We start from the raw sequence: 27,875 nt of genomic DNA, 5'->3' as shown, positions 1-27,875 counted from the left end.
TGCCAGAGTCAGATGGGCCTCCTGAGAGCTAGTGCCATCGGCTGGGGCTTACAAATGTCCTCTAGTCTTGCTAGACAATACTGGGACTCAATTTGGTCTCTATTGTAAAGTTTTAAAGAAAAGGCCTAACGGAATGGACAGCGTTCCACATCGTATCAGGCTCCTACAGGTAATAAAGGCCACGCCACACCTGCTTGAACCTGCCAGCGATGACCTGGGTTAACGAAGGTGCCACCACGGCCGAGTTACCTGCTACACTAACACCATCCGTCTCACTAGCAACGTGTCACGATGTCGCTAAGAGGCCATGCAAGGAAGCACGCAAGGACGCAGGGTACACCCTCATCCCCGTCACGAGTCCACTGTGGATGTCACGTTAGGTTATTACGAAATAAATAATACTATTTCATAATAAAATAAAATTATTTAATAAGAACCTTCGTTGGCGAGTTGCATAAAGAATGAGCTTTGCCAATAAATAAGCAATAATAAAACCACTTTATTCAAACCAGGTTTCTTAGCCTCAGCGCCCTTGGCATGTTGGGCCGGGTAATTCTTTGTGGCGAGGGGCTGTCTTGTGTCCTGTGGCACACTTAGCCGCACCCCCGGTCTCTGCCCACTAGATGCCAGCAGCACCCCCTTCTCCAGCTGAGACGACCAAAACTGTCTCCAGATATTGCTAACTGTTTCCTAGGAGACAAAATCACTCCCAGCTGGGAACCACGTTTAACTAGTGTTTTCTAGTAACTGAGAAAAACACACTCCAACCTTGGGGTCTTTTTATATTATTGATTATTGGTGTCCAGTAAAACTGCGGTTCTTAGAGCATAAATATTTGACCCCAGGATGGAATACGGCTGGCAGCCCACGCCCTAAGGCGCCTGAGGCTTACACCGTCCTTCTCCGCAGCTGGGCTCCTGTTCTGTGCTGCATCTGTGTTATTCATTCCGCACTCAGACAAGCCCTGCAGCTCTATGCAGATGTGCAAGTTCAACAAAGGGGTGATAGCCACTCCACCAGCAGAAACCACCTGTCTGGGTACCAGACACCCAGACGGTCCTGAGCTGGGGAGGGGGTCCAGGTCTCGGTGATAACACAGTCTGGGTGGATCTCAGGGAAGAAGGTAAACACTTACAGGGATTCCAGAGATTCCCAAAGCTCTAAAACTCTGTGTCTCTGAACAAAGCCCTCTTTGGACTAAAGGACTTAGTCCCTATTAGTTTTGTTTTGTTTTTTTTGTTAAACTTGGCTAGACTGACACAATAGCAGTTTTTAACCGGCCAATTGCATGTCCTGTTATTACCCACTAATACTTACCACCTCCCTAGGCCAATTCAGAACTGGATCAAGAATGGGGTAATGATCGTATGTCACAGACGCTGGGAACACAGCACGGGCCAGGCCCTGTTCTGAGCATTCTGCATGTATTAACTCATTTAAACCTCACCACACTCCTGTGAGTTAAGAACTACTGTTTCCCCCATTTTGCAAAGGGGAAACTGAGGCCCAAGGAGGTGCGGTAACTCGTCCAAAGCCACCCAAGCGAGCAGTCAAGCCGGGACCAAATCCCAGCAACGTGCCTCTGGGGTCCACGCCTCCCACCGCCAGGCAGGACGGCCTCTGGCGCTCAGGGGAGGCTCTGTTCTGGCCCAGCGGGGCATCCAGGTGGACACGCCCAGCACCCGCTGTGTGAACTGCTCTGATGCCAGGCGGGGTTAGGAAAGAGACGGCGGCCCCTGAAACCAGCGAAGAGTAGGCTCTGCCGTGCTCACCGGGTGGGGAGCGGCCAGGGCCCTGCTCCTGAGTGACTGGGTCCCGGCAGGGCTCACGGTGCATCCAACCCCGGGGCCGGGAAAGCCGTCCGAGGACAGCCTGCCCAATCGGCAGGACACCCGGGCCGTGGGCGGGCGTCCACCTCATCCCTGTCTCTGAGGAGAGACCGGAGGACCAGTCGCCTGCGGGCGGGGCGGCGTCTTCAGCGCACCGGAGCTGCGCTCTGCGCCCAGCGGACCGCCTGGGTCCTGCAGTCTCAGCCCGACCTACCTCAGGTACATGCCGACAGCGTACGCGCACAGGAAGGAGTAGTCCAGGGCGCCGAGCAGCTGCTGGTAGTTGCCCTCATCTACACGGGGCGAGAAGCAACAGGAAAGGGAGAGCATTGTTCACTTTCCACTAAATACCAATGTATGTCCGGGAGAGGTACGATGACATACGAGACCTCTGCCCTCTACGTCTGGGTTGGTGTCCTCAGAAGGGAACACAGGAAATACAGCAACTGGAAATCAAGTCACCATGTTTCCAGTAATCGCTACATAAACATCACTCCCATCAGGTCAAATCCCCATCGCTGGAGCTGAGGTTGTGGGTTCTGTTCTGTTTCACCTGTTACACAGGCTTTGGTTCGGGCCCCCCAGGCCAGCCCCACACCACAGCTCTGAGATTGCTCTCTTCTTTCCACCCACAGCTTACGCTCTGTAAGTCCTAACGTCCAGCTTGGACAAATGCAACCTGCAGATGACCTCCAGCAGGTCTGACCACTGAGCGACACCTCTGCACACGGGCACGGGAAACGTGCAGCAGCTGAAGGTGCGAGGCTGGTGTGCTGGGAGGAGAGGTTAGTTTGCACCCGGAGGCGCAGCTGCATCCGACAGCATCGTCACCGCTGCTGAGATCAGCCAGCCGGCTCGGGGACTGCCACCTGTGGAGGAGGCCTGCAGGGACGGCCAGCTTCAGCCACGGGACGAAAGCAGGGGGACGGACGGAGAACTCACCAAACGGGGCCCAGCCGCAGTCGGTCCCGTTGTCTGGGAGCTGGTGAGTGGGGGTGTCCCCGGCTTTTCGGCTCTGGCTGTGGAATCCGACCTCCCGCTCATATGAAGCTGTGCAGTCTCTGTGCAGCTCACCCTGGGACATCCATGGGGAGGACAGAAGCCAGAGAGAGAGAGAGTGCACTCAGGTGGGGCTCAGCCGCCCCTCTCCTTACAGCCGTCCTAGGGTGACTGCGCTCTAGGGGGATACGGCACCTCTGGGGCGGTGTGTCCAGGGGACCCAGAGAGCGCCTGCCGATGAGGACGGTTTCTCGAGCTCCCTAGCGGCTGCCCCCTCCTGAGCACAGACACAGCCGACACAGCCTGTACCGGGCCACCCACAGACGACTGCTCAGAGCAGCCGGGCAGCATGGGGGACCACCTGCCCAGAACGGAAGAATGGATTCATCTTGCTGGATTTGTATCACTGACTACAAGTTACAGGTCCACACAAGGACGAGGATGAATCTTGAAACAAAATAAGCCTGACACGAAGGAGCACAAAAGGGAGGACTTTGTTTACAGAGCTCAGGAGGAGGGAAGTAAATCCAGGTGGCATTGGTGAGAACAGCGGTCACCTAGAGAAGGGGTGACAATGATGGGGACCAGGCACAGGGAGCCCACGGGGAGCTGGACAGGGGCCAGACCTTAACCTAGGCGATGATTTCCTGGGTGAGCATGTAAATACTTGCCAGGCTAGACACCGCAGATCCGTGCACTTTACTATGTGCAAATCATACGTCAACCCCCCCCTAAAACTAGCTCAAGGTGCTCCTTAAGGAGGCGTCCACACTTCCAGAGAAGTGCCGCAGGGCAGCCGGGGCCGCCCTGTTATGGGGACCTGAGTAACAGGTGACTTGTTCCTTAAAACACAAGGGGCAGCAGACAGGACTCCATGCGCCTGTGGTGCCACCTGGGGGTCACACGTGTCCCCTCCCAGGTGGCCCCGGCTCCCACTTCTCCCCTGCTGGGCGCTTTCTGGGGTTTCCGCTACACGGGGCTCAGATGGACCAATCCATCAGGTGTGAGCAAGGGCAGAAAGGAGGCGTCCTCAAGGTCAAGGAGGTGGCCCTCAGGGGGAGCAGAGGTCCTGAAGGGGCATCCTTTAGTGAGCTGTGGCCTGAGAGAGGCTGGGCCTGGGGGGCTGAGGGGAAGGCTGGTCCCGGCAGGAGCATCTACCCCGGGGTCAAGACACAGGGCAGCGGGCAGGGAGCTGCACCCCCGTCCACCAGGTGGGGGGCAGCCAGGAGGCCTGTCCACCACCTTCGCTTTGTGGGTACCCCGCCTCTTCAGGAGGGGGTCACTAAAGAGGCGGCTCTCCTTTAAAAGGCCGCCTCGCTAGGGCTGTGGTCAGCCACGGCGGGACAGCTGATTTTACATGGACACACGCCCCTGAGACCTGGCCTGGCACACGGGACCCAGCCACTCTGTGGTCACGTGGCTTTGTCATCATCACTGGGCTGCTCTGCTGTAATTTAAACACAAGCTTCCTCTAAAACTAGCCAAGGTTCCGCTTTCCAAACTCAAAGTAACACTTTGCAAATAGCTTTCCTCAGCCGAGCTCCCGCTCCCCAGGGGTGGAGGCCGGGCGCTGTCATCCTGGGACGCTCGGAGCCCCTTCCCTGCCCGCCGGAGACACTGTGGACGCGGCTGTGGATTTGGGACGGGGACGCGGGTGTGGATTTGGGACGGGGACGCGGCTGTGGATTTGGGACGGGGACACGGGGGAGCCCTGCCTTTCTGCATGAAGCTGGGTTCCCAGCACTTCCCCACCCGCCTGATGTGATAATTTCCCTCCCTCTTTGCCTTCAGAAGTCAGGTGTGTCCGCCCACCTTTCTCTGCTGCTTCTCTTGGAAGCCAGCCGGGCCCGGAGGCGCCACTGATGCTGTCGATTCACCTTTCAATAAGGGAGCAACAGGCAGGACGCAAGGACCCCCATGGGCTGAGGGGGACCCTCGAGCGGGGCTGGCGTGGGGTTCCTAACACACGCCTTACACGGAAGCCCGGGAAGAGGACCGTTATAGACGCGGCTCCCACCGGCAGGTCCACGTCCTCCTTCACCAGCCACGGGGGATATAAAGGATTAGAAAGCATCCCTTTTTGTTTCATAAACAAGCAGAAGAGGTTCTCTGTTTTGGTTTGTCCCGGGATGAGAGGTGTCGGTCAGGGACGCAGGCTCTGAGCCGGGGTCCTGGTGCTGCTGTGCCGGTTTCCAGCCTCGGCGGACTCACAGGCACTCCCCACGGTCCCTTAAGAAGCCAGCACAGCGCGGCCCGTCCGGCGCTGCCGTGAAGATGAGCACGTGCAGGTGTGTGCAGAGAGCTGCTCTCCGGGTCCCCAGCCCTCAGAAAGGCTCAGTGACTGGCAGCTGTGTGTTTGGGGTCCACCCACACAGGGGCACCCCACGGCCTCCAGCTGGCCCTAATCTCACTCAGCTCCCTTCTCTCCCCAGCCCTCCTCCTTTATATGAGAAATGCAATCTCTAGCCCACCCCACTGCAAAGCTGAAGCAAAAGCAATACAAGACTTAACATTACTTGAATATAAAGAATTCTAAGGATATTTAAATGACCACATGTTAGCTTTTAATAAGACTGCCATATTTTAACTTTTCAATGAGTTTTATTCCCCAAACCTGGTGTTTGCAGGAAAATTAAGGATTAATGGAACTAAGATAAACTTAGTTTGTCAGAAAAAAAACTCACCAGGTGAACTGATTCTTACCATGTTATAAAATCATTTCGGGGGTGGGGAGCTAGTCCTTTGCTTTCATAAAAGCAGTCTCCTTTGCAAATTTTTTACACACATGCCTTTCAACAGATAACACATAAAATTAATCAAAATACACCAGGCAGTGATTAAAAGACGATCAATCAAAAGACAATGTGGCAGCCGAGAAATACGGTTGTGAAACGCCAAGAGGGGAAGAGCAGAATGGAACATTCCAGGTGCATGGGGCTCATACGTGTTTAAAAATGTCTGTGTAATACACAAAGGAACGGCAACAACACAATAAACCGCAAGACTCCAGAGTGACTGGAAGGTGGGCGGGGGGCGGGGCGTGAGAGAAGACAGGTGTGGACATGATGGAAGGATGCAGAAAACGGCCATGACGTTACGAAGCACCATGTAGGGGGGAGGGGCAGGGACACAGGGGGGTGCACTTACCTCTACAGATCCCCTCTCTAGCACCCTCCACCCCCAGCACTGGGCAGCAGGAGCTGCAGCAGACATGTTCCCCGTAAGCTCCACACACACTGGCCTGTGCAGTCACTTAGGCACCAATGTTTTTATATAAATGTACATTAATGAAGACTCTACGTGCTAAACTCTGAACTTGAGCAGCTTCACCCTGAGAAACTCTTTATTCACTCATTCGTTCCAAAAACATGGGCTTTTTGGTTCTCTGGCCAAGGCTACAGCGAGCTACTCATTGTCTGTAACGGAGATAGCCCGGTGGGAATGGGGAAGGGGTCCAGAAGATGCTGGGAGGTGACAGGGAGAGGGGCAGGAGACTGAGAGCAGGGGATTCGGGCCTCATCAGGAGGAGAGGGGTTGTGTCAGCTTCACTTCACCTTTGAACGACACACGGAGTTTAGTGTGTGCGCACGTACGTGCACGCGTGTGTCCGTGTGAGTGTGTACATAATCTATACAGAGTGTATATGTTTAGTAAATTTTCTAGGGTTCATTAGGTTGTGTGGGTCCACTTATTTTAACTAGTCCTTTAGACTCCTCTTGTGAAGCTCTGGGTTAAAAGAACTCTCCAAAGCATTATGCAAAAGAAGTCCTAGAAGAGAAATGAAAGTTCTGGTGCCTGCTATGCTCTGAATGCTGGTGTTCCCACCAAATTCATACGTTGAAACCTAACCCCTGAGGGGACGGTATTAGGAGGTGGGTCCTTTAGCAGGTGATTAAGTCATGAGGGTAGAGCCCTCATGAATGGGATTAATGCTCTTTTAAACGGACCCCAGAGAACCCCTCAACCTTCCACCAAGTGAAGCTACAAGGAGGCGGCCATCTGCAAGCTGGAAGAGGGCCCTCACCAGAAACTGACCGTGCGGGCACCCACCCTGATCTGGGATGTCCAGCCTTCAGAACTGTGAGCAACAAATGTCTGCTGTCTACAGCCACCCAGTCTATGGTACTTTGTTACAGCAGCAAGAGTGGATGAGACAGTGCTCAAAACAGGAAGAACAGACAACCTGGGCCCCATTTACAACAGTACCCGGAGGTGGTCAGGTCACAGGAGCCACATGAAAATGGACCAAACACACACCTGCATATGCAAAGGTACACCCACTCACACAGGTGTACAGAAATACATAGGGAAGCTTTTGGGTCACTGTCTGTTTTTCTTAAATGGGATCATTCTACATGGACTTATGTCCACCTTGACCCTTCTTAGTCAAAAATACCTGCTGGGGGCTTCCCTGGTGGCGCAGTGGTTGAGAGTCTGCCTGCCAATGCAGGGGACACGGGTTCGAGCCCTGGTCTGGGAAGATCCCACATGCCGCAGAGCAACTAGGCCCGTGAGCCACAACTACTGAGCCTGCGCGTCTGGAGCCTGTGCTCCGCAGCGAGAGAGGCCGCGACAGCGAGAGGCCCGCGCACCGCGATGAAGAGTGGCCCCCGCTCGCCGCAACTAGAGAAAGCCCTCTAATTAACTCTTTTCAGCAGTCGCACACACCAGAACACGGATATGCCACAATTTATTCGAACTTTCAGCTGCTGACGAAGTTCACGTCATAGCCAGGTTTGTTTGTTTTTTTCCTTTAAAAAAAAAAATTGCAGACAATGCTACAAAAAAGATGCTTATGCAAAAACTCCTAAGTGCTGGCGCTTTCATTTTTATGGACAAGATTCCCAGAAGCAGGACTGAAGGACAAGCATTTTTAATTTCAACAGGTGTTACCCAGATGCTTTCCAAAAGGCTGTAACACTTCACATCTCTATCACCCATACCTGAAAGTCTTCTCCCGCCATCACTGCCAGCAACAGGGGCTATTACTCTTTTAGGTGTTTTGCCACTTGGTGGGTATAAAGTGGTATATCCTTTGTCTGTGAACTGCCTCTTCACCCACTCCGTCCATCGTTCCTTTGGATTTCCCAACTTCACACCCCTAAGATGGACATCATCTTGTTCTTGGATTTTTACTTTTTATTTTTTACATTTAAATCTTTAATCCATCCATCTATTCTTTATAAGATAGGGGTTCAACTGTATTTCTTCCAGATGAATCTGCAGTTGTGTCAACACCATTTATTAGATGAACTATACTTTTCCCATCACCTCTGTCAGCCATTCTACTGTATGTTTCCACAGCATTTTCTATACTTTTCTACTGACCTCTTTGTCTATCCTCATGCAATACCATAATAATTTGATTATAGTGGCTTAAAAAATGTTCCCTTTTCCACACTTTCCTTGGTAATTAATTCTTGGTCATTCTTTTCGCATAAACTCTAAGATTATTTTATTCAGTTAAAAAAGACATTGCTGAGATTTTCATTGGAGTTGTGTCCTATTTAAATACAAATACTGGGAACAGTAGAACTTTCCAGATAGCAAGTTTCCCACCCAAAGCCAAGGTATGCACTTCCAGCCTTTCAGGCTTTGTTTTCTGTCCGCCGCTGAGGATTTCACGGCTTTCCTTTCCTGGGTCCCGTGTGTGCAGAGAGGGCTGGACATTCACACTCAGACTGGTCAGTGTGACGGCTCCCCTCGGGGACCTTGGATCCCCTGCAGCTCAGGCTCTCCCCGAGAACCCTCTGCTTTCAGGCTTTTGTTCTGGCCCAGCCCGGGGGTGGGGGGGCAGGGAAGAGCCCCCCAGAGTGTCCCTCGGGCAGCGTGCAGGCCCCACATGTCCATCGGCCTCCAGTTAAGAGGCAGAGCTAGCGCTGGAGCAGCTCTCAGAAGAGAGCGAGGTTGTAACCCCACCTCCTCCCAGCCCTGTTTTCATCACTATCACTTATTTTTCCTTTTTGCTATATTCTAAAATCAGAGAAAAATGAAAGGTTTCATCAGTGACTAAACTAAGTCTAAACAGAGTAGCCTCACGCCACCACGACATGTCACGTCACTGTAAGTGACATTAAAGAATATGAATCATTTTATGATTCACCACCCCTGGTGATCAATTCCAGGTACGCAAATATATTTTAATTTTGTTTTGCTCGTAATATACTAATAAACATAGGTTATAGATAATTCAGACTGTTCCTTGGGTCAACAGCAGCGTTACTACTTCTAGTTTTATAAATAAGATGAGCTAAATAAAGCACGTGAAAGCCTTGTAAGGCATTACAAAGTAAGTTATCATATGGAGTGTGACATCTTATCTATCTCAGAAGGTGAAGAAGCCCTGGGGTTCTGCGTTAGGCCAATCCACATCCAGGCGCGTCTAAGGCGCTAAGTCAGACAATCTGCGTGTTGAAGAAAATCTGGGTGTGATGCTGTGACTGTACCCAGCTTCTTACACCTGCCCTAGAGACCCTGTGGCAGGGAGGGTAAGGGCAGGGACCCTGGAGTCAGCCCGACCCCGTGGAATTCACCTGAGGTGGCCCTGGCCTGCACAGAGGAATTAGGCTCCTGAGTCTGTTTCCTCAAAAGGACACTCACAGGACTGCCATGACGATGATATTAAATAAGGGAGGCGTGCACCTTGTCAGGTGCGGGGCTCAGCCAGTGGCAGTCACTGTGACTGATGAAAACGTAACTAAGAGCCGGGCCCCTCGTCACTAAGCCCCAAGCCCCCGACGGGGAAGCCGGGAGAGTGGCCTGGAACAATGCCGCATCCCTTCCTGGCTAAATGGGGACCCTCGTGACCACCAGAAGGAGACCCTCCAGTGGCCAGCCCCCCTCAGCATGCTGCCTCGGTCCCAACACGGGCCCTGCGCCTGTCAGGCTGCTGCTGCACCGCGACGCCCCCAGCAGGCCAGGATTGGCCCCAGGATCCACATCTGGCCTTCCAGGATCCATCGGAGCCTCAGGAAGGCTCCCGACCCCGCTGGCTCCTTCAGTTCTAGGCACTCTCTAAGGTCCCTTCAACGGTCTCTTCCCTTTTCATAACTTGCCTTTTTCTTGAGCCATATGTGTATTTCCCTGACCAGGAAGACAGGAATTAGGAGTATTTAAGTTGACAGGGGCGGGTTGGCCCTTGGTACTGGTATTAGAGACACTGGTCAAGTGGATGAAGGCCCACCCTCTCCTGTCCCATCCTTTTCTCTTTTTTGAAAACTGCATTATAAAAGGTCTGCAAAGATTGCCATAGTTATTCAAACTTGGTACATCAAAAAAGGGAGAATGTTACAAGCGACTTGAAGGGCCGGGGAAATTCCTGCTTCCTAGGGGTCAAGGTGGAATTGCTGGAGACTGGGGAACACAGAACCGTCCAGAGAAGCAACAGCCTTGGCACTGCCTCTGCCACCAGCCGGGAGCCGAGAGGACAGCTGTCCAGCACTCGGCCCCCTCCTCCCCCCGCCCCCCGACCCGGGGGGCAGAGGAAGCGGAACTACAAAGGTCAACGGAATTACAGTCCCGGACCTGCGTCCCTGCCAATGAGGAGAAAGTGAGGGAGGGCAGTCGGGCTGTAAATGAGCCACCTTTGGCCCTGGACGATTTCCTCGTCTCTTCTATAATAAAGGCCCAGCAGCCATTCAAGCCAGTTGACAGACTGCAGGCAAAATGATGTCATTCCAGTGAGGGTAAGAAAACTACTCTGCTTTTTCCCGGGTTACAACTGGCTATTACGTAGGATTGTCTCCTTTAATCTTCTTTTCCCCAAGTCGAGTTAAATGCCTGCCTAATAACTTCCTGCACACCCATCACTCACACAGAAACTCAGTGTTCTGAGAATAATGGAGAAACACCACCACTGCCAGACTTAGGATCAAAGCCTAATGGCCGTAGAAGCAATTTGGGGAACATTTTTAGACTGGATATATTCGGAGGGAAAGTTCACACAAGACAGAATAGATATTTAATTAAGCTTTAGAATTCTGGAACAGGCAACGAATATAACCGAAAGTATACTACCTCTGAAATTATAAATCCTAAAACCATTTTAAAGTTATTAATTTCAGAAAAGAGAAACTAAAAACCAAAGCAGCAAAATACCTTGCTCCTCAACAATCCATTTTCTCCATTTATCTTACTGCTCTCCTCCACACTCCCCTTCCCCCCAACCAGCTTACTAGTTCCTTACAGAGATTACAGGCAGGAAATGAAATCGAGTGCTTTCAATGATTTCTTACCTTAACTATGCTGATAGGCTTTCGAGATAAGTGAAAACTTGCATACAGCAAAAATGTCAAAATAAAAATGAAGGCTCTGTACCTGAAACACAAAACAGTGGCAAAGATGACATAAAATAACATAAGATGCCATATGATCCAGCAATCCCACTCCCGGGCATACACCCAGACAAAACCATAATTAGAAAAGATACGTGCCCCTTATGTTCATAGCAGCACTAGTCACAATAGCCAAGACATGGAAACAGCCTAAACGTCCATCGACAGATGAATGGATAAACAAGATGTGGTCATATATGCAATGGAATATTACTCATCCATAAGAAAGAATGTAATAATGCCATTTGCAGCAACATGGATGGGCCTAGAGATGATCATACTAAGTGAAGTAAGTCAGAAAGAGAAAGACAAATACCATATGATATCACTTATATGTGGAATCTAAAATACGATACAAATGAACCTATCTGCAAAACAGAAACAGACTCACAGACATAGAGAACAGACTTGTGGTTGCCAAGGGGGAGGGAAGCTGAGGGGAGGGATGGACGGGGAGTTTGGGATTAGTAGATGCAAACTACTACATAGAGAATGGATAAACAACAAGGTCCTACTGTATAGCACAGGGAACTATATTCAATATCCTGTGATAATCCATAATGGAAAAGAATATGAAAACAAACATATATATGTATAACGAACATATACATGTATCACTTTGCTGTACAGCAGAAATTAAACACAACGTTGTAAATCAACCATACTTCAATAAAAAAAAAAGGTGCATTAAGAATCCATTACAACGGTATTCTTAAATTTCCTTATGCTGTATGTTTTTTACTCAGTCCTACGTCAAAGATCAATCCTGTTTATAACACCACTACAATATTTTAAAAATGTGCCACTTTTACTTTGTTCATTGAAACTATTTACACCATCATGAGAAAAACTAATCAAAGAGAAACCTGGGACACAGATATACACATGGGTTTACAAAGCAGACAAAAAGGAATGATGATTTAGTTTGTAACGAAATTAACTGCAAGTGACTTATAAGCCTGCTACCCTGGGCATTTAAGATCATATTTATTTTTACTTTTTAGAAGGACACAAGCAAGGCAGAAATATAACTATTTCACCGGCCTCAGTGAGAACAACTCAGTGACGCTGACAAGCTATGAATAAGGCCAATGACATAAAAACTATTGGCCCAAAGCCCTGCTGCTGTTCTTGGTTTATGAGAAAAGCAGTTCAAGAGGAAGTGCTGAGGTGTATGGAGACTACAGACAAGAAGATACTTTAGAAAGAAGATGAAAGTTCATTCAGGTCTAAATGTGGTTCTAAATGTTTGAACCACCGTATAGAAAAGCGGCCCTTGGGCTTCCCTGGTGGCGCAGTGGTTGAGAATCTGCCTGCCAATGCAGGGGACACGGGTTCGAGCCCTGGTCTGGGAAGATCTCATATGCCGCGGAGCAAATGGGACCATGAGCCACAATTACTGAGCCTGCGCGTCTGGAGCCTGTGCTCCGCAACAAGAGAGGCCACAATAATGAGAGGCCCGCGCACCGCGATGAAGAGTGGCCCCCGCTTGCCACAACTAGAGAAAGCCCTTGCACAGAAACGAAGACTCAACACAGCCATAAATAAATAAATAAATAAATAAATAAATAAATAAAATTAAAAAAAAAAAGCACTCCTTTCTTAAAAAAAAAAAAAAAAAAAAAAAAAAGAAAAAGAAAAGTGGCCCTTCGGGGAAGACAACGGGTCAGGAGGAAAAAGTCCTTGGCAAGAGATGGTGACAAGGAGACCCAGCAGGAAAGCAGGCCCTTGCGTCCTGAGGCCCGGCCCCTAACCCTGAAGAACCCGTCCTGTTCTGGTCTGGAAAGGCCAATGACCTTCCAACTGCGTGCAGGCTTGAACCCATGATGACCCAAGGCAGAGGCAGGGGCGACAGAACAGAGAGGGGCTGCAGGGGGGCCACGGCCCCCGGGGAGGAGGCTCATTCAAGGCCCTCGATGAGGAGGGGACCTTCCTCCTGTCTCCCACCCACATTTCCAATGTTGTGATTTACTTCTCAAGGGTAGCTTTCTGGACTAACACGAAGACTTCTGAGGGTGTCTGCCTCCTTGGCCACCAGAAAAGGCAGGAGTCAAATAAATATTTCCAGCTTTTTAACAAAAGGTCATATTTCAGGTGGGAAAAAAGGCTTGGTAGTACCGTGGGACTCAAACCTTCAAGCTCTGGAACACCCACTTAGCGAGGGCACACCACACCGACTTCATCAAGGAAGCATTTACTGATGGTTTTCCTAGGATTCTTTGCCCTTCGAGCCCCTGCCAATGAGCAGGTAGGAAAAAAGTGAAACTGTAAACAAGTGAGTGTGTCATCTATCGCAAAGAACACAGACTATGCAAGTACAGTGGACCTGTGACAAAAGTCTAGGCCTTTGTCGCTGTGTTTCTGAAAGTCATCCGTTTTGGTAGGGGGTGGAGGTCTCTCAATTCCTTGCTGGAAGCTCTCCGTATCCCACCCCCTGCTCCTCTGCACCAGCTTATGAATGTTCTAGGCCACTGGAACTTTCAACACCCGAATTTCCAGCCCATAGCTAGACTCATTGGTTGCTTGATGCCCACTTGCTAGGGCTAGTGTGGACTGTCGGGGACCCTGATCGGACCCCATCTGGGTACAGAGCTCCCTTTGCCCATCTCCACAAGGAGTAAGAAAATATTCTCAGTCTGAGTTACCTCCAGCCCCTCCCAAATCAGAGCCTGAGAGAAGGATTTGGAGCCCTCAAGGACGCTACATACAACCAGCTTGCAGGTGTGCCGTCGGCCAGGAGACTCTGGATTTCATCATCACTCAGCTCAGAAGGATTTGGAAAGAGCAGGTCTACTTAAATGGGCCTTGGGGGGCTTCCCTGGTGGCGCAGTGGTTAAGAATCCACCTGCCAATGCAGGGGACACGGGTTCAAGCCCTGGTCCGGGAAGATCCCACATGCCGCGGACCAACTAAGCTCGTGCGCCACAACTGCTGAGCCTGCACTCTAGAGCCCGTGAGCCACAACTACTGAGCCCGCATGCCACATCTACTGGAGCCCACATGCCTAGAGCCTGCACTCCGCAACAAGAGAAGCCACCGCAATGAGAAGCCCGCGCACTGCAACAAAGAGTAGCCCCCGCTCGCCGCAACTGGAGAAAGCCCATGCGCAGAACAAAGACCCAATGCAGCCAAAAATAAAATAAATAAATTAAAAAAGAAAATGGGCCTTGGGTTCATGGTCTCCACTCTCTACCCAGAACATTCCACTTATAAATATTCTAGTTTTATTAAGTGCATTTAATATATTTATTAAATAGAATAAATAAACCCAGAAATAAAGAGCTCGTCCGTATGCCTCGATCAGGTCTGAAGAGCCCTGGGGCCCTAACACACCTGCATTCATTCCTAGGCTGTCGAGCTGTCCAGGTTATGGGAACCCAGCAGCCATTCCTGGGCCCTTGCCTTCTTCTCTAGCGGGCGGTCTTGCATGCGATGCTCACCTGCCCAGAGCCTGCAGGGGCGGAAGTAGTTGCCATGACCGCCCCGTGCTGGGGGATGCCACGCTGGAGCACAGCCATGGAAGCCCCGAGAACACCGAGGGCTACAGAGTGGAGAACTTGCCTCCAGACATTTTCAGTTCAGTTTTGGGTGGAGGTGAAACACCTTGATGAATCAGCCCCTTTGGGAAGAGCACCGGCCTGCCGGTTAGCAGGGCCCTCGGAGGGAACCTGCTCTGCAGAATCAGGGCAAAGGGTCAACCTAGCCTGCAAACCGGGAGTTTCCTAGACACAGAATGTATGTCTCCTAAAGAGGAAGCCAATCTTTCATTTCGCCAGTATCAGGCCAACTCTACTCCCTGTTTTCAAATCCTTCCTCTCTCTTTCCCCATCTTATTACGTAGGATTTGAGGAGAGGGGAAGAGCCAGCAGCTAGAGGCTGAGTTCTCCACTTCTGGAAGGTCTAAACACAGCCCCACTGGTACTTTTAAACCACTGTGGGGCTGCTGCCTTCCTAGTGACCATGGCAATACCCCTGTCCTGGAGAGTGAGCAGACTTCTTACTTCTGCAGGATTATCCTGGGTTGTGGGGACTAAACAATCCTCCAGAAGTCCGTTCCCATTTTGTAATTCTATCCTCGTCCACCTTCTTCCTTTATCACTTGTGAAGCAAGGACTTTGGATAATATTTGTTTCTTTTTATCCATCTTGTAGTGGGTTGAATACTGTCCCCCCCAAAATTGATGTCCACTTTAAATCTTAGAATGTGGCCTCATTTGGAAATCAGGTCTTGCAGATGTAATTAGTTACGTTGAAGTCATACTTAACTCACGTATGACCTAAAATCCACTAAGATCCTAAATCCAGCTCCGCGTCCTTATAAAAGGCCATGGGGAGACACAGAGACAGACAGGGAGGAAGGCCACGTGGTGATGCAGGTAGAGCAGGACAAGGAACGCTAGGAGAGCCAGCAGCCGCCAGAAACGGGAAGAGGCAAGGAAGCGTGCTTCCCTCGAGCCTTCTGTGGGAGCCCGGCCCTACCGACACCTTGATCTCAGACGTCTGCCTTCCAGAACCATGAGAAAATTAATTTCTGTTCTTTTAAGCCACCCATTTTGTGGACTTGTTATAGCAGTCCCAGGAAACGAATATAATCTGATACTTTAATTTCTGCTTTGTGTTACATTTAGGCTTATGAATATTAAGCAAATACAATTAAAAATGAATTATTTAAACCTTTACTTCATCAGTGTTCCACTTACTTTCTGTAACAATAGATAGCATTCTCTGTATCCACCAATACTACAAGAATAGTGTTTGGGTTAATCCCAAGTTTCTAGCAAAAAAAGCCTATCTCAGTAAGGCGCCTTCAAAGCTTCCTCAGAAATATTCTAGAATGCCGCAGGCATTCCCAGACAATTCAGAGACTCAAGGGAGAATATTGTTTCCTTATTTGAGTGTTATTTATCTCGGTCATATGCAAATAAGAAGTAAAAAATTCTTTAGACGAGAGTTACTGAACAGTATCATTTGGCACAGAAATTAGTAAGAAGACATCCCTAATTTAGGAACAAGGAAACGAGGCATACTGTGACATGAGCCTCTCCAGAGCACCCTAAAGGAGGGCCACGATGTCAGTGACGTTATCACTGACCGCTTGGTTTAGGGGCTTTCTGCCTGGTCGCCCCTCAGAGAAGCTACAGTTTTTCCCTCTAGTAATCAATCAGGAGTTTGTGGGAACGTACTTTGAGGTTACATAGATATCCTGTTCCTCCAACCTTCCCCCCATCGTGTGTGTCCACTGATGATCCTTGCCTAAACCAAGCATCCCTGATGGTTTCGGATGGCGATGTTCCAGCTTGGACACTCCTGCTCTACTTAGCGGCTGGCATTCTACTGCGGGAGAGAGCTTTCCTTCCTCCCATTTCTGCATTACTTAGTTATAGCAGAATGGACTCACTGCATTCTTGTTTTATTCAATGGGCTATAATCCATTACTGGCATCGTTTATTTAAAATCTCTTCCCAGATTGGGCCAGTGAGCGCCCCTTCATTTTTAAGCACTTCCTTATTTTTTGGCACAAGATATTCCAGGCTCATCTCACTTTCCCTGCCCAGTGCTGACCCAGCCTCCAAGGATGCCTGACTGGCTTCTTCAGTGGAAAACGTTACGTGGAAACTGAGATCCAGCACCGGGTGTGCTCACTGCTGCGGGTGTTACTATTCCCAGGGCCCGTCAGCGGGCAGAGAGAGGGCATTTTACACACACACGCACACGACCCATACATACACAACACACACACACACCCACTACCTACACACACGTCACACACACACATATTTCTCCCCCTGCTTCCTCTCCAGTTCTTCTTGATATCTTTAATTCCAACCCAACACCACGTGATTCATTCTGTCCCTCCTCCCCCCACCACCAATATTCGTAACTCCTTTACCATCAGCGAGAAGCTGTCTCTCTTCCGTGTTACTCCTGACAAAGATGCATAATCTGAATCTAACCATGAAGAAATACCAGACACACACAAAACAAGGGACAGTCTATAAAATAAATGGCTTGTATCCTTCAGAAATGGCAAGCTCATGAAAGACAAAGGAAGGCCAAGAAACAGTTCCAAATTAAAGGAGACTAAACCCACAGGACAACTAAATGCAAAGTGTGGGCCCAGACTAGATCCTGGCCCAGGGGAAAAAAAAAATCTATAAAAGACATTATTGGACATTTGATATAATTTTGAGTATGGGCTGTGGATTAGATAATAGCATTATATCTGTGTTAAACTTGCTTATTTTGATCTTTGTGTGCAGTTGTATGAAAATGTCTTGTTCACAGGAAGTACATACTGAAGTATTTAGAAATAAAAGGGCATAATGTCTTTAATTTGCTTTCAAATGGTTCAGAAAAAAATGTGTGCGTGTATACGTACATCTACACACACACACACACACACACACACACACACACACACACACACACAGATGAGAGAAGGTAGGGGGAGAAGCAAATGAGGACAAATGTTAAGAATTTGTCTGCCAGTTGAACCTGGCCCCCCACGGCTGGACCAGAGGCGATTCACCATTTCCTCTGCCCTAGGTTCACTCAACTCAAGACAGAAAGTCCCAGGAGAGAGAGGCCCGTAGCCCACCTTAGGTCCTCTCCTGCCTCCTGCTGGACCTGGGCCATGGCAGAAGGTCACGGGGCTGCCATAACGGGATGGAAAATCCTGAGACTCACCTACCTATCACACCTGCACACGAAGGAGGGAAGTCAATTCCCCAAAGGAAATCAAAGTGCTATTAGGAAGAGGCAACGCATGCTGGGTAGAAAAACATAAGAAATGTCCTTCGCAGGAATGTTAGAAGAAAAGCTAATTCTCTTCTTTTACAGCTAAGGAAGCTGAGATCTAGAAAGGTTAAATAACCCTTCAAGGTCAAAGAGCAAGTTTGAAGTAGAGATGGAATAGAAATGAAGACAAATATGCTATCTCCTTGCAACTCACAGTGTGGTCCACGGACGCAAAGCACCGCATCACCTGGGAAATGCAGACTCTTAGGCACACCCAGATCTACTGAGTCAGAATCTGCATTTTAACAAGTTTCAGGTGATTCCCATGCACACTAAAGCATGAGAAGCACTGTTCTACCTCTGTAGGTCTCAACCTTAAAAAAAAAACAAAACAGAATTTGTGATTATAAGAGTCCTACAGGAGCTCCTGGTAACATTCTTATTTTCGTCTGTGAGTTTGAAATTGTATCAAAATAAAGTTTCAAAACAAGGGAAAGATAAACACCCACTAAATAAAAGGGAACCACTTGTGGCTAGATTAGCAGTAGACTGGGAGATGAGTGGACAAGCGAACTGCTGTGGAAAGAGCCAGATGTCTGAAGTCACACCTGAGACCCTGTGGGCGCTCCCCCCACCAGCCTGGGCCTGAGAAGCTGCAAAAGGTGCGGAGGCCAAGAGTGCCCTGGTGAGACGGAGCTGAAGGGATTCAGAACACGCTGCCGCAGCATCAACATTATTTTGAGCAGAAGGCACGTGAGTCCTGAAATCTCTTATCTGCCTAAAAGCAGAGCCGCTGAGAAAGAACTCAGCTGTCATCAATCCTCCCCTGGGAGCAGCCAGGAGAGACTGAGTCTTAATACCAGAAACGGGATATGCCCACATCACACCTAAACAGACATTGTCACGACGGTATCCTAGCTCCCAACTAGTCTCCTAAGGGCCCATTTACCTTTCCAAAAAGTTACCTGTTTTCCCAAAAGTGCCCTTCCCTTGCTCCTCTTCCCCTATTAAGATGGTATACGATCCCCAAATTCTAAGGCCCCCTGGAGTCACGTTTTTCTGTGAACTCCCACACATATGTGGTTAAATGTCTTTTCTCTTGTCAATCTGTTTTTTGTCAGTTTAATTCACATGCCCCCAATCATTCAACCTAAGAGGGTAGAGGAACAATTCTTCCTTCCCAACAGAGATCAGCAGGGGAGAAAACCCACTGAGAGTGCGGGTTAGAGACTACACAACCCAGCTCTGCACTCCGCCCTCACCATCCGCCTGCTCCAAGGAGTGTGGGGTTCACGAATCTCCTGTGAGAAAGATTCTCAGAGCACACCAGGTGCTCTCAGAACAGAAAGGCATCTGCGTTTAACTTGTTCAGATCTCATTTTCTCTCTGAAAGTCCTGACCCAGCGAGGCCACTCACTAAGCTCAGAGTTAACATACTTATTTCACCCACAGCCATTTTATCGTCCTGTCGGTAGTCAGTGGTCATTTTTCTGTGGGTGGGGACCAGGATTATCTTCAGTGGACCAGAAGCCACGGAAAACCTCGAAGGTTTTCAGTCTGTCTGTCACCGCCAGAACCAAAGATGGAAAACTTGGCCGTGTTCCTGGTCACCGCTTCCACCACCAATAAACCATTCAACACTTATGGGGAGGCTGGTCATCCACGTGCATTTTATCATGAAACTGGGGGCAGGGGGCACTGGCTGCACGGAGGCTCCGTGCCCAAGGACTTACCACTGATCCCTGGAGAACGAGACGATGAAGCGAATGCCGGGGGGAAGTCGGGCCATTTACGTCTCACTGACCGTGGAGCTTCGGTCACGAAATAAGATGCTTCATAAATAGGTTCTTGATCCTGGGAAGCACGCAGGGGTGTCCTGTGGGGTCTCGCCTGCCCTCTTCCTTCCAGCAGAGGCTCGGCTCTCTACAAGGAGAGGGAGGGGTGGAAAGGTCAAGTGTGCTGACAATGGCACTGTTGGAAGCCCTGGCAGAAGTAACCGCACGTGGTGTGGTCACCCAGCCCAGAGCAGAGCTGGACTTCCCTGCAACAGGACACTCCCACCACGAGAGCCACCAGGTAGGGGTAGAGCATCCGTCCTGCGGTGGGGGTGGGGGGCAGCTTGTTCAAAGGTCACTGAAATGAACTTCACATGTTGTTCTGAGGATGTGTAGGAAAGAACTGCTGAACTCCTCTTTATCTGGAAGCCCTCCTGAGATCAACCTGTTCACTCTCAATCACAACACTCTGCAGAGCTAAAATTGACATTCACAGGAGACCCATATGTGCCCAGGGGTCGCACCAGGTGCCCAATCACCAGAGCGCCAGGGAACTGGCCGTGCTCCGTTCCCCCAAGCTGTGTCCTGGGCTACGTCTGAGCCACAGTAACAGAGAGGAACATAGGCCTGGACAAGGAGGCAGGTCATCAAGCCCATCATTTGACTGTGGCTTTGCAATGGAGTCTAAATGCACGTAATGCCGTGGGAATGAACTTCAGCTCGTCTGTGCCACCTCATTTCTCACACCTGTGGTCACCTCAGAGGCCTTGGAAAATGGCCCCGTTCTGCAGTCAGGGCTGAAGGCAGAGCCAGACGTCAAGGAAGGCACAGGGAGGCCTGGTCTCCTGTCCCAAAGCCAACCTCACGACCTGTGCTATTTTTCAGTTTTTCTCCTATGTTCGGTGACGAGGAATCTTTGGGACCCATGCATTAAATCACACAGTACACAGTGTATGCAGGAGCATGCACTGTTCTACCTTCATACTTATCGAAAAGTCACAGGTTATATAACGTTTTTAAAGAAAGCTACTTTTGACTAAACATTAATCTCGATTTAAAGCTGAAATGTATTCAGTGTCTTTAAACCACTTCCTTGCGATAACATGTAAGAAATAGCAAATAGTTCCGATTTAGAAGATATTCCTCAGTGCCTGCGTCTTCCCAATTAAAAGAGGTTCCCCATGTTCATTCCCGCTCTCCCTCCAGAGTGAGTTTTCAAAATGCACCTTGCCAAGCTTTCACACCCTCCCCACTCCCCCCACCTCCTCTCAGTGAGGCACTGAGGCCCCTCTGCTCCAGCCAGGGGAGCTACACCTTCGCTCCCGACAGCCAGCCTGGCCACTCGGCCTGCACCCACACCCCACCGGGGCCCTAACGATGACACAGCCTCAGCTCTCCATCCCACCAGACTGCCACCTGCCCCGACAGCTGACCCTGGGCTGGGTAATCCCAGGCATGCCGCAAATCTTCTGCTCCCTCACCTTCCCCAGCTAAAAAATAGGGATGATGGCCCCTACTTAGTGTTGTTATAAAGATGAAATGAGTGATCCTAGGACAGCCCTCAGCGCGGAGGAGATGCTCAGTAAACAGCAGCTGGAATCGTTCTCAGTAGAAATCCGGGGAGGAAGGCCCAGGGCTGCGGGCAGCCACCCCGTCCCCATCCCCTGGTTCAGAACCCAGCACAGGGCAAGCGTTCAAGAGATGCGCTGGACCAAGCTCCACAAGTGCTTCGCGGTGTTTCTGCTCAAATCTCTAGATTAAAAAAAACCGTTTTACTAAAATTCTGCTCAAAATGAGTGGGCTCCTGTTTGGGCCTAAATATACTTCGAGAAACAATCTTTGAGTGATTCCTTTAGAGTAAAGGATTTGGTCTAAGTTTTACAGCACCTGGAAATGGATGGTCAGAGTCAAGTTCCCTCCTCTGTCCAGACGCTGCTTCTCTAGGTACCTACAGCTCATCTGGAAATATTCTATTACCATCTATTACATCAACTAATCAATAAACCTCAATTCAATTCTGGTAAAACCTGTAATGTTATAAAAAAAAATCCAGAAGACATTGGAAAAGTCAGCAGGAAAAAAAAAAAATCTTGATTTCCTTTTAAAACCATGGTTCTTACCTCTGTAAAATGGGTGAACTCAAGTGTTATAAGTTTTCACCGTAAGTTTAATTAAGATGTGTAAACATAGAGATTTTACACGTAGGACATTAAGAGCTCGATTTAATGAGGCCCCTTCCTCCAAAGCCTGGACGGTGTCCACTGAAAATCATTCCAGCGAGAGCCGGTCAAGACCTCCAAGGTCATCAATGACAAATTCCGTGCTCTCCTGTGAGCCCCACGGCCTTGTCGAGGAAGAGGCCCGGAGGCTGGTCCGGGTTGGCTGGACGCTGTGGGGCAAATTCAGGTTGGTCCAGTTTCCCTCAGTCCCCTCCTCCCTCCAACCTGCTTCCTCCCGGCAGGTCTCCTCCAAAGAGAGGTCGGCAGAACTGGAGCAGATCACTTGGTTTAAGCCCCCTTTTTGGCACACAATCCAAGCACATAAAAAAGAAAACGTACTTTAAAAAAAACGGCTCTTAATAGGCACCCTTGGAACTCACCACTCCAGTAGGGAAAAGTGTCAGAATACCCAGTTTCATTCTACTGTCAAAGACAGCAACTTCAGAAACACCCCATTAGAGCATCTCTCTTACTATCTAAAATGCACATTTTTATACCCATGTTCCGGAAGTGCCCCACCTAGTCTATAAACTACATAACTATAAAATGGGATGACCTGAGGGCAATACGCATTCTGGAGCCCCGCCCTCAGACGCACTACCTGGGGAACAGTTCCGTGTACTCGCTGGAGACGAAAATGAGTCTCAAAAGCAACGATGGGCAGAACACAGAAAGGGTCTTCCCGCAACTGAAGCGCTGTGGTCAGTAATCAAAGCAGCCCCAGGCGCTTCTTAAAGAATCTACTTAAAGGCAAGGTTTTTAAAAGTAGATCTTATTTTAAGGCAAATGCAGGGGGTGGGGGGAATGCATGTCCCCCAAGCAAGTTTTCAGACATTTTTCTTTTAGGAGAGAGAGAGAGAGAGAGGAAAACACAACCTCCTTTTCAGAGAAAACACTTTCTATGGTCTGTGCTTTAAAGGCTGTAAGCAATATTAAAAATGAATGACAATAGCCAGTATTTCTTTCCTAGGCTTAAATACAAAAAGGAATCCTCTACCTGTACCACTTTCTTCCACCAACAAACAGAACCTCAAGGTGGCGGGTACAACACAGAACCTGCAAATACCGTTCCAAAACCACATGGTGAGACACTGGAGGTCTAGAGCCCTGGGTTCTCAAAGTTGACCTTAAAAGACATTAAAGAAGGAGCAATGGGGGGAGGGGGAGATCTAACCTAGTTACTAACTCGAACACCCTCACACAATTCAGATTCAAGGGCAGGTGGGCACTCGCCAGACAGAAAGCTCAGGGAGACTAAAGGAAAGGCGGGCTTTGGAATTCCACCCGGAGAAATTCAAACCTGGCGGTGTGCAGAGGGGCCTTCCAGGATCCTGGTCGCAGCCCTAGGTCGCCAGGTCCCCAGGGTCAGCAGCGTGGCTGCAGAGGCTGGGAGGGCCGGCGGGTGCGGGGAGTTGGAAAAAAGAGCCTGACGGTTGGGGCCCCGAGGCCGGGTGACTTTCCGGGGCTTTGAGTCCAGTAAAATCCCTCCAGGAGGCTCACCGGCTCCGGGAACCAGCTGTTCAGACGAACAACCCGAAGGCCCAGGGAGCGGCGCCCCGAGCCTCCTGCGCCTCCCGCGGGCTTGGGCGTCAGCTCCTCCCCGGCGGCCCGTCGCGGAGGAGACTGGCGGGCACGCCCACGTCCCGCCGCGCCACCCACCCCGCGCGGGGCTCCGCTCTCGAGCCCCGGGCTGGGCTGTCACCGCGGCCGCGCGGGCCGGGGAGAGGGCCCGGAGGACGGCTGGGCTCGCCTCCGCCCGGGGCTCCGGTGGGCGGCTGCCGGCCCGGCACCGGCTCCCCCGGCTCCGCTCGCCGGGTCCCGGGGCGCCCGGCCGCCCCTCCAGCCCCGCCCCCGCCCGCTGCAAGGGCCGCCCCGGGCCCGGAGCCCGCCGGACGCCTCCGCCCCGGACGAGCACAAAGACGCGCGCCCAGCGCAGGGACCCCCGGCCTCCCCGCCCGTCGTCCGCGCTGGCAGGTGTCGCTCGGCTGCGGCGCCGAGTCCCGCGGCCCGGCAGGCGCGGGCGGTGGGGAGGGGGTCCCCGCGCCGCCCGCTCCCCCCCACCCCGGCCCCGTCCCGGTCCCCGCGTTTCACCTGCGCCCCCAGGCCCACGCCCCGCCGCCCGGCCCGGCCGCCGCCGGCGCTTCCTGCTCGCGACTTCCTGGGGCGGCGCGCGGAGGCCCGGGCGGCCCTTTCACTTTCCTGAGGCCGCGGGGCGCCCGGCCGGGCGGCGGCGGCAGCTCGGCCCCTCCCCCTCCGACTCATCCCCCTCCCCGGTCCTCCCGCGGCCCCGGAGCGCGCCCGGGGGCCCAGCCAGCCCCGGGGAGGCCGGGCGGGGACGCCCCCACGAGGAGACCCCGGGCCACCGCCGCCCAGGAGTCCTCCCCGCGGTCCCCGCTCCTTGCACCTGCCTGCGGGCGCCCGGGCTTGAGTTCGAAACTGACCAAAGAGGAGCTCCCCAAGGACCCTTTGTCCTCAAGGTAAGTCCTCCCCGACAGCAGCGGAGCCGGACTTCCCGAGAAAGGACCGGCACTAAAGGGGGCCAGCCTTGGTCTCCTGGACATTATTCTTATTACCTCCTCTCAGGGGTCAGACTCATGAGACTAGCCTCGTATTAAGTGAAAATGGGGCCCACGATCGGCTGTGGTGAACCATCTTTGATCACACCTGTGTGTGTGTGTGTGTGTGTGACACGCCCCTCACGTGGCTGTGCTGGAGAACCTCACTGGGTCTCAGTCACCTGAACCAGACGGACCCTCCCCGGCACCATAACAGGCTTCCCACCTCACCCAGGAACAGTGTTCTGCGAATCCCACGCTCACTTCTTGCCCAAAATTGACCTCGGGCACCGCCCCCCACAAGCCTGATTATTTTCCTGGGGTACCTGCAAAGCACCCACGGTAGACACATGGCATCTAAATCCAACCCAGGTGCCCAGCTCCCAGGAAAGCACCTCCCTGGAAGGGCCCAGTGAGGCAGAAAGCATGTTTTGCAGAAGAAATTCCAGGAAGAAGTCTCCCCCTGGTTAAAACAATGCTTAAAGTTAAAACCAATCTAAGCAGGAATAAAGACACAGACGTAGAGAATGGACTTGAGGACACGGGGAGGGGCAAGGGTAAGCTGGGACGAAGTGAGAGAGTGGCATGGACATATATACACTACCAAACGTAAAATAGATAGCTAGTGGGAAGCAGCTGCATAGCACAGGGAGATCACCTCGGTGCTTTGTGACCACCTAGAGGAGTGGGATAGGGAGGGTGGGAGGGAGACGCAAGAGGGAGGAGATATGGGGATATATGTATATGTATAGCTGATTCACTTTGTTATACAGCAGAAACTAACACACCATTGTAAAGCAGTTATACTCCAATAAAGATGTTAATAAATAAATAAATAAATAAATAAAACCAATCCAAGGCCCGGCAGTAACTGCCCAAAGAGGTCAGAAGGAGAGCGCACACAGCCTCCTGGCAAGTACCCACCTCCCCTGCCAGGCCTTCCAGTGTCCCCCGGGGCCCTGCTGTGTTTGGGGACACCCTGCTGTCCTTTCCCGTTGGCTGAGTTGGGTGTCCTATGCATCGCTTCTGTAGGCCTCTGAGAAGCGTTCTCAGTGCAGGAAGGAGACCGGCCAGCCTCCCTGTAGCCCTGAGGTTCAGTCGCAGGATGGCTGCTGGCCCCTCACCCTGCTCTGCACCCACCCCAGGCTCTGCTCCAGGCTCCTGCTCTCTCCCTGAGCTTCTGCATGAGCCTCCCTGCCTGCAAGCTCTCCCTCCCCAAATCCACTCCTCCAGCCCTTCGAATTGCCCTCCTAAAGCAGATGGGACCCTGGCGTTCCTGATGAGAGCCCTTCAAGATCCCCCTCCGGATCAGGAAAGAGCCTCAGTCCTTACTGGCTGGAAAACAAGATCCTAACCCACTCTTGACTTCACAACCAAAGCTCAGGACCGCTCTTTTAGTTTCCAGGACTTTCTCACACGCTGAGTGGCTATTTCTGCCTTAGCCCTCCAGACCCCGGCTCTTCCTAGTGAGCTCAAACTTCGAGACCCAGGTCAAGTGTTTGTCTGTTCTCTCAGGCCATCTTCACTGCTTTCCCAGGGCACTGTGGATACCTCTTGCTCCTGACTTAGCACAACAAACTGGTACTGGTTATTTCTAAATCCATCTTCTGGCCCCTAGCCTGGGACTGGAGGGGTTCTCAGGGCCCTGCCCGACTCAGAAGGTCTCATCCACGTTTGCCAACTGCATGAACGGGTGCGGAAGGACTCAGCACAGGGATGCTCCACGTTTCCACACCATTTCTCACCTAGAAAATGATGGTGTTTGTTTGGCGCACTGGGGAAAACCAGATGGACCTGAGGTGGTCTGTATAATATTTGCCGAAAATATTCATCTATTAATTTTACAAAGATTAAAATATTAATCTTTTAGAAAATATTAATCTTTTGTATGATTGTAAGAAACACCTAAAAATAGATTAGGGATGTTAGTAAATTTGTATGAAATCTCCAAATAAAACAGTTCCCATTTTGAAACGAAAACGTGTGATTGCTTTGATGATCATATCAGGTGTTAATGCTTGAAATGGCTGCACACGAGCTCAGGCCAGGGGCACAGCTGGGGTGTCACCCTGGAGACACTTTCTTGGTGCAGGTAGATGATAACTTTAAAGTCTTTTTTACAATCACACAAATTTCAGAAAAGTTGAAATTATTTTTAAGACTCTGACACTCTTCCTTTTCTTTCTACATGTAATATTGACATTTCTTGTGCGAATCAATAAATGAATTTCCAACCCAGCTGAACTTTTCGTATCCAGCATTTCGAACTCATGACACAGCGTGGGGACCGGTGGCGGCGTGCCCTCCGGCTGCCGCTACCACAGCCCATGGCCAGGCTTCCAGAGAGATGAGTCCAGGGTGCCCAGACCTGGGGCTGCCCGCTCAACACACCTGCCTGGCCGGGCCTCTGCTTTAACTCGAGACTTCCACGCTTGCTTTGAATTTATTTTGATTTTTATTTCAGAACAAGAGGAACAGACCAAATGAGAGGCACATTCACTCTTATCCAACAGATGTGTCTTGGGTGCCTACTGGGGGGGGGGCCAGAGCGTGCCAGGCACTGAGGGCTCAGTCGACAGGGGCCTTGCCTTTGCAGAATCCACAGAGCAAGAGGCCTGCGGCAAGAGCCGGCGGTCGCTGATGCGAGCGTGAGGAAGGGACTTGGGTTCACTTCCTGGGGCGGCCATAACAAAAGACCTCAGACTGGGGGGCTTAAGACAATGGACGTTTACGGTCTCACAGGTCTGGAGGCCACAGGTCTAGATCAAGATGCTGGCGGGGCCGTGCTCCTTCTGAAACCTCCAGGGGAGAATGGGTTTCGTGTCCTTCTCTCAGCTTGCGGCGTCGCTGGCAATTCTGGGTGTTTCTTAGCTTGTAGGTGCATCGCTCTAATCGGCCTCTGTTGTCACCTGGCCTGTCTGTGTTCACATCATCTCCTCTCCGTGTGTCTGTGTCTCTGTGTCCCCCCTTCTTGTAAGGACACCAGTCATGTTGGATTTAGGCTGTACCCTATTCCGGGAGGACTTCAACGGAACTGACTGTATCCGCAATGATCCTATTTCCAAGTAAGGTCACGTTCAGAGCTTAAGGGAGGGACATGAGTTTGTGGGGCGGGGCAGGAGGGGGACATTATTTAACCCACTATGAGGCTAAATAAGTCTGAGCAGGTGGTGGAGAAGGCACTCCCAGGCCAGCGGCATCAGGAAGTTGGCACCCGAGGCCTGAAGAGGCCAGGGGAGTGAGCCATTACTGGAACCCAGGGCGCTGAGGCTGTAGCGGGACCCCCTGGACCAGGGTGGCGCTTTGGTAGAGACGCAGCAGCGGGGAAGAAGCAGGGAGTCCACAGCCCCACTTCCCCTCCTGCCCTCCAACTGCCCTGATCTAGGAGGGGGGGGCGGAGGCTGGGGGAGCCCCCCTGACGCAGTGCA

At 51.1% G+C, this 27,875-nt stretch overlaps 1 protein-coding gene across 5 annotated transcripts in view; it reads right to left on the bottom strand.

Moving 5' to 3' along the window:
* SLC37A1 (solute carrier family 37 member 1) overlaps positions 1-27,875 on the bottom strand; it is an 80,683-nt gene that overhangs the window by 42,258 nt on the left and 10,550 nt on the right. For 2 of the 5 annotated variants that reach the window (XM_057546138.1, XM_057546140.1), the window contains exons 3-6: positions 19,632-19,821; positions 11,063-11,144; positions 2,772-2,904; positions 2,044-2,122 (exon numbers count right to left, since the gene is read on the bottom strand). In XM_057546138.1, coding sequence (XP_057402121.1) covers positions 2,044-2,122; positions 2,772-2,904; positions 11,063-11,144; positions 19,632-19,687 — 350 coding nt within the window. In that variant the 5' untranslated portion in view covers positions 19,688-19,821. Of the gene's footprint in view, positions 1-2,043; positions 2,123-2,771; positions 2,905-11,062; positions 11,145-19,631; positions 19,822-23,192; positions 23,616-23,983; positions 24,125-27,875 lie in introns of those variants that run through there. The other 3 variants (XM_057546137.1, XM_007172688.2, XM_057546139.1) reach the window with 3 other exon arrangements.

The sequence above is a fragment of the Balaenoptera acutorostrata genome, chromosome 4 (genome assembly GCF_949987535.1).
Source record: "Balaenoptera acutorostrata chromosome 4, mBalAcu1.1, whole genome shotgun sequence".
NCBI classification, from domain to species: Eukaryota; Metazoa; Chordata; class Mammalia; order Artiodactyla; family Balaenopteridae; genus Balaenoptera; species Balaenoptera acutorostrata.
The sequence above is the reverse complement of the archived record's forward strand: the minus strand, read 5'-3'. Positions and strand labels throughout refer to the sequence as shown.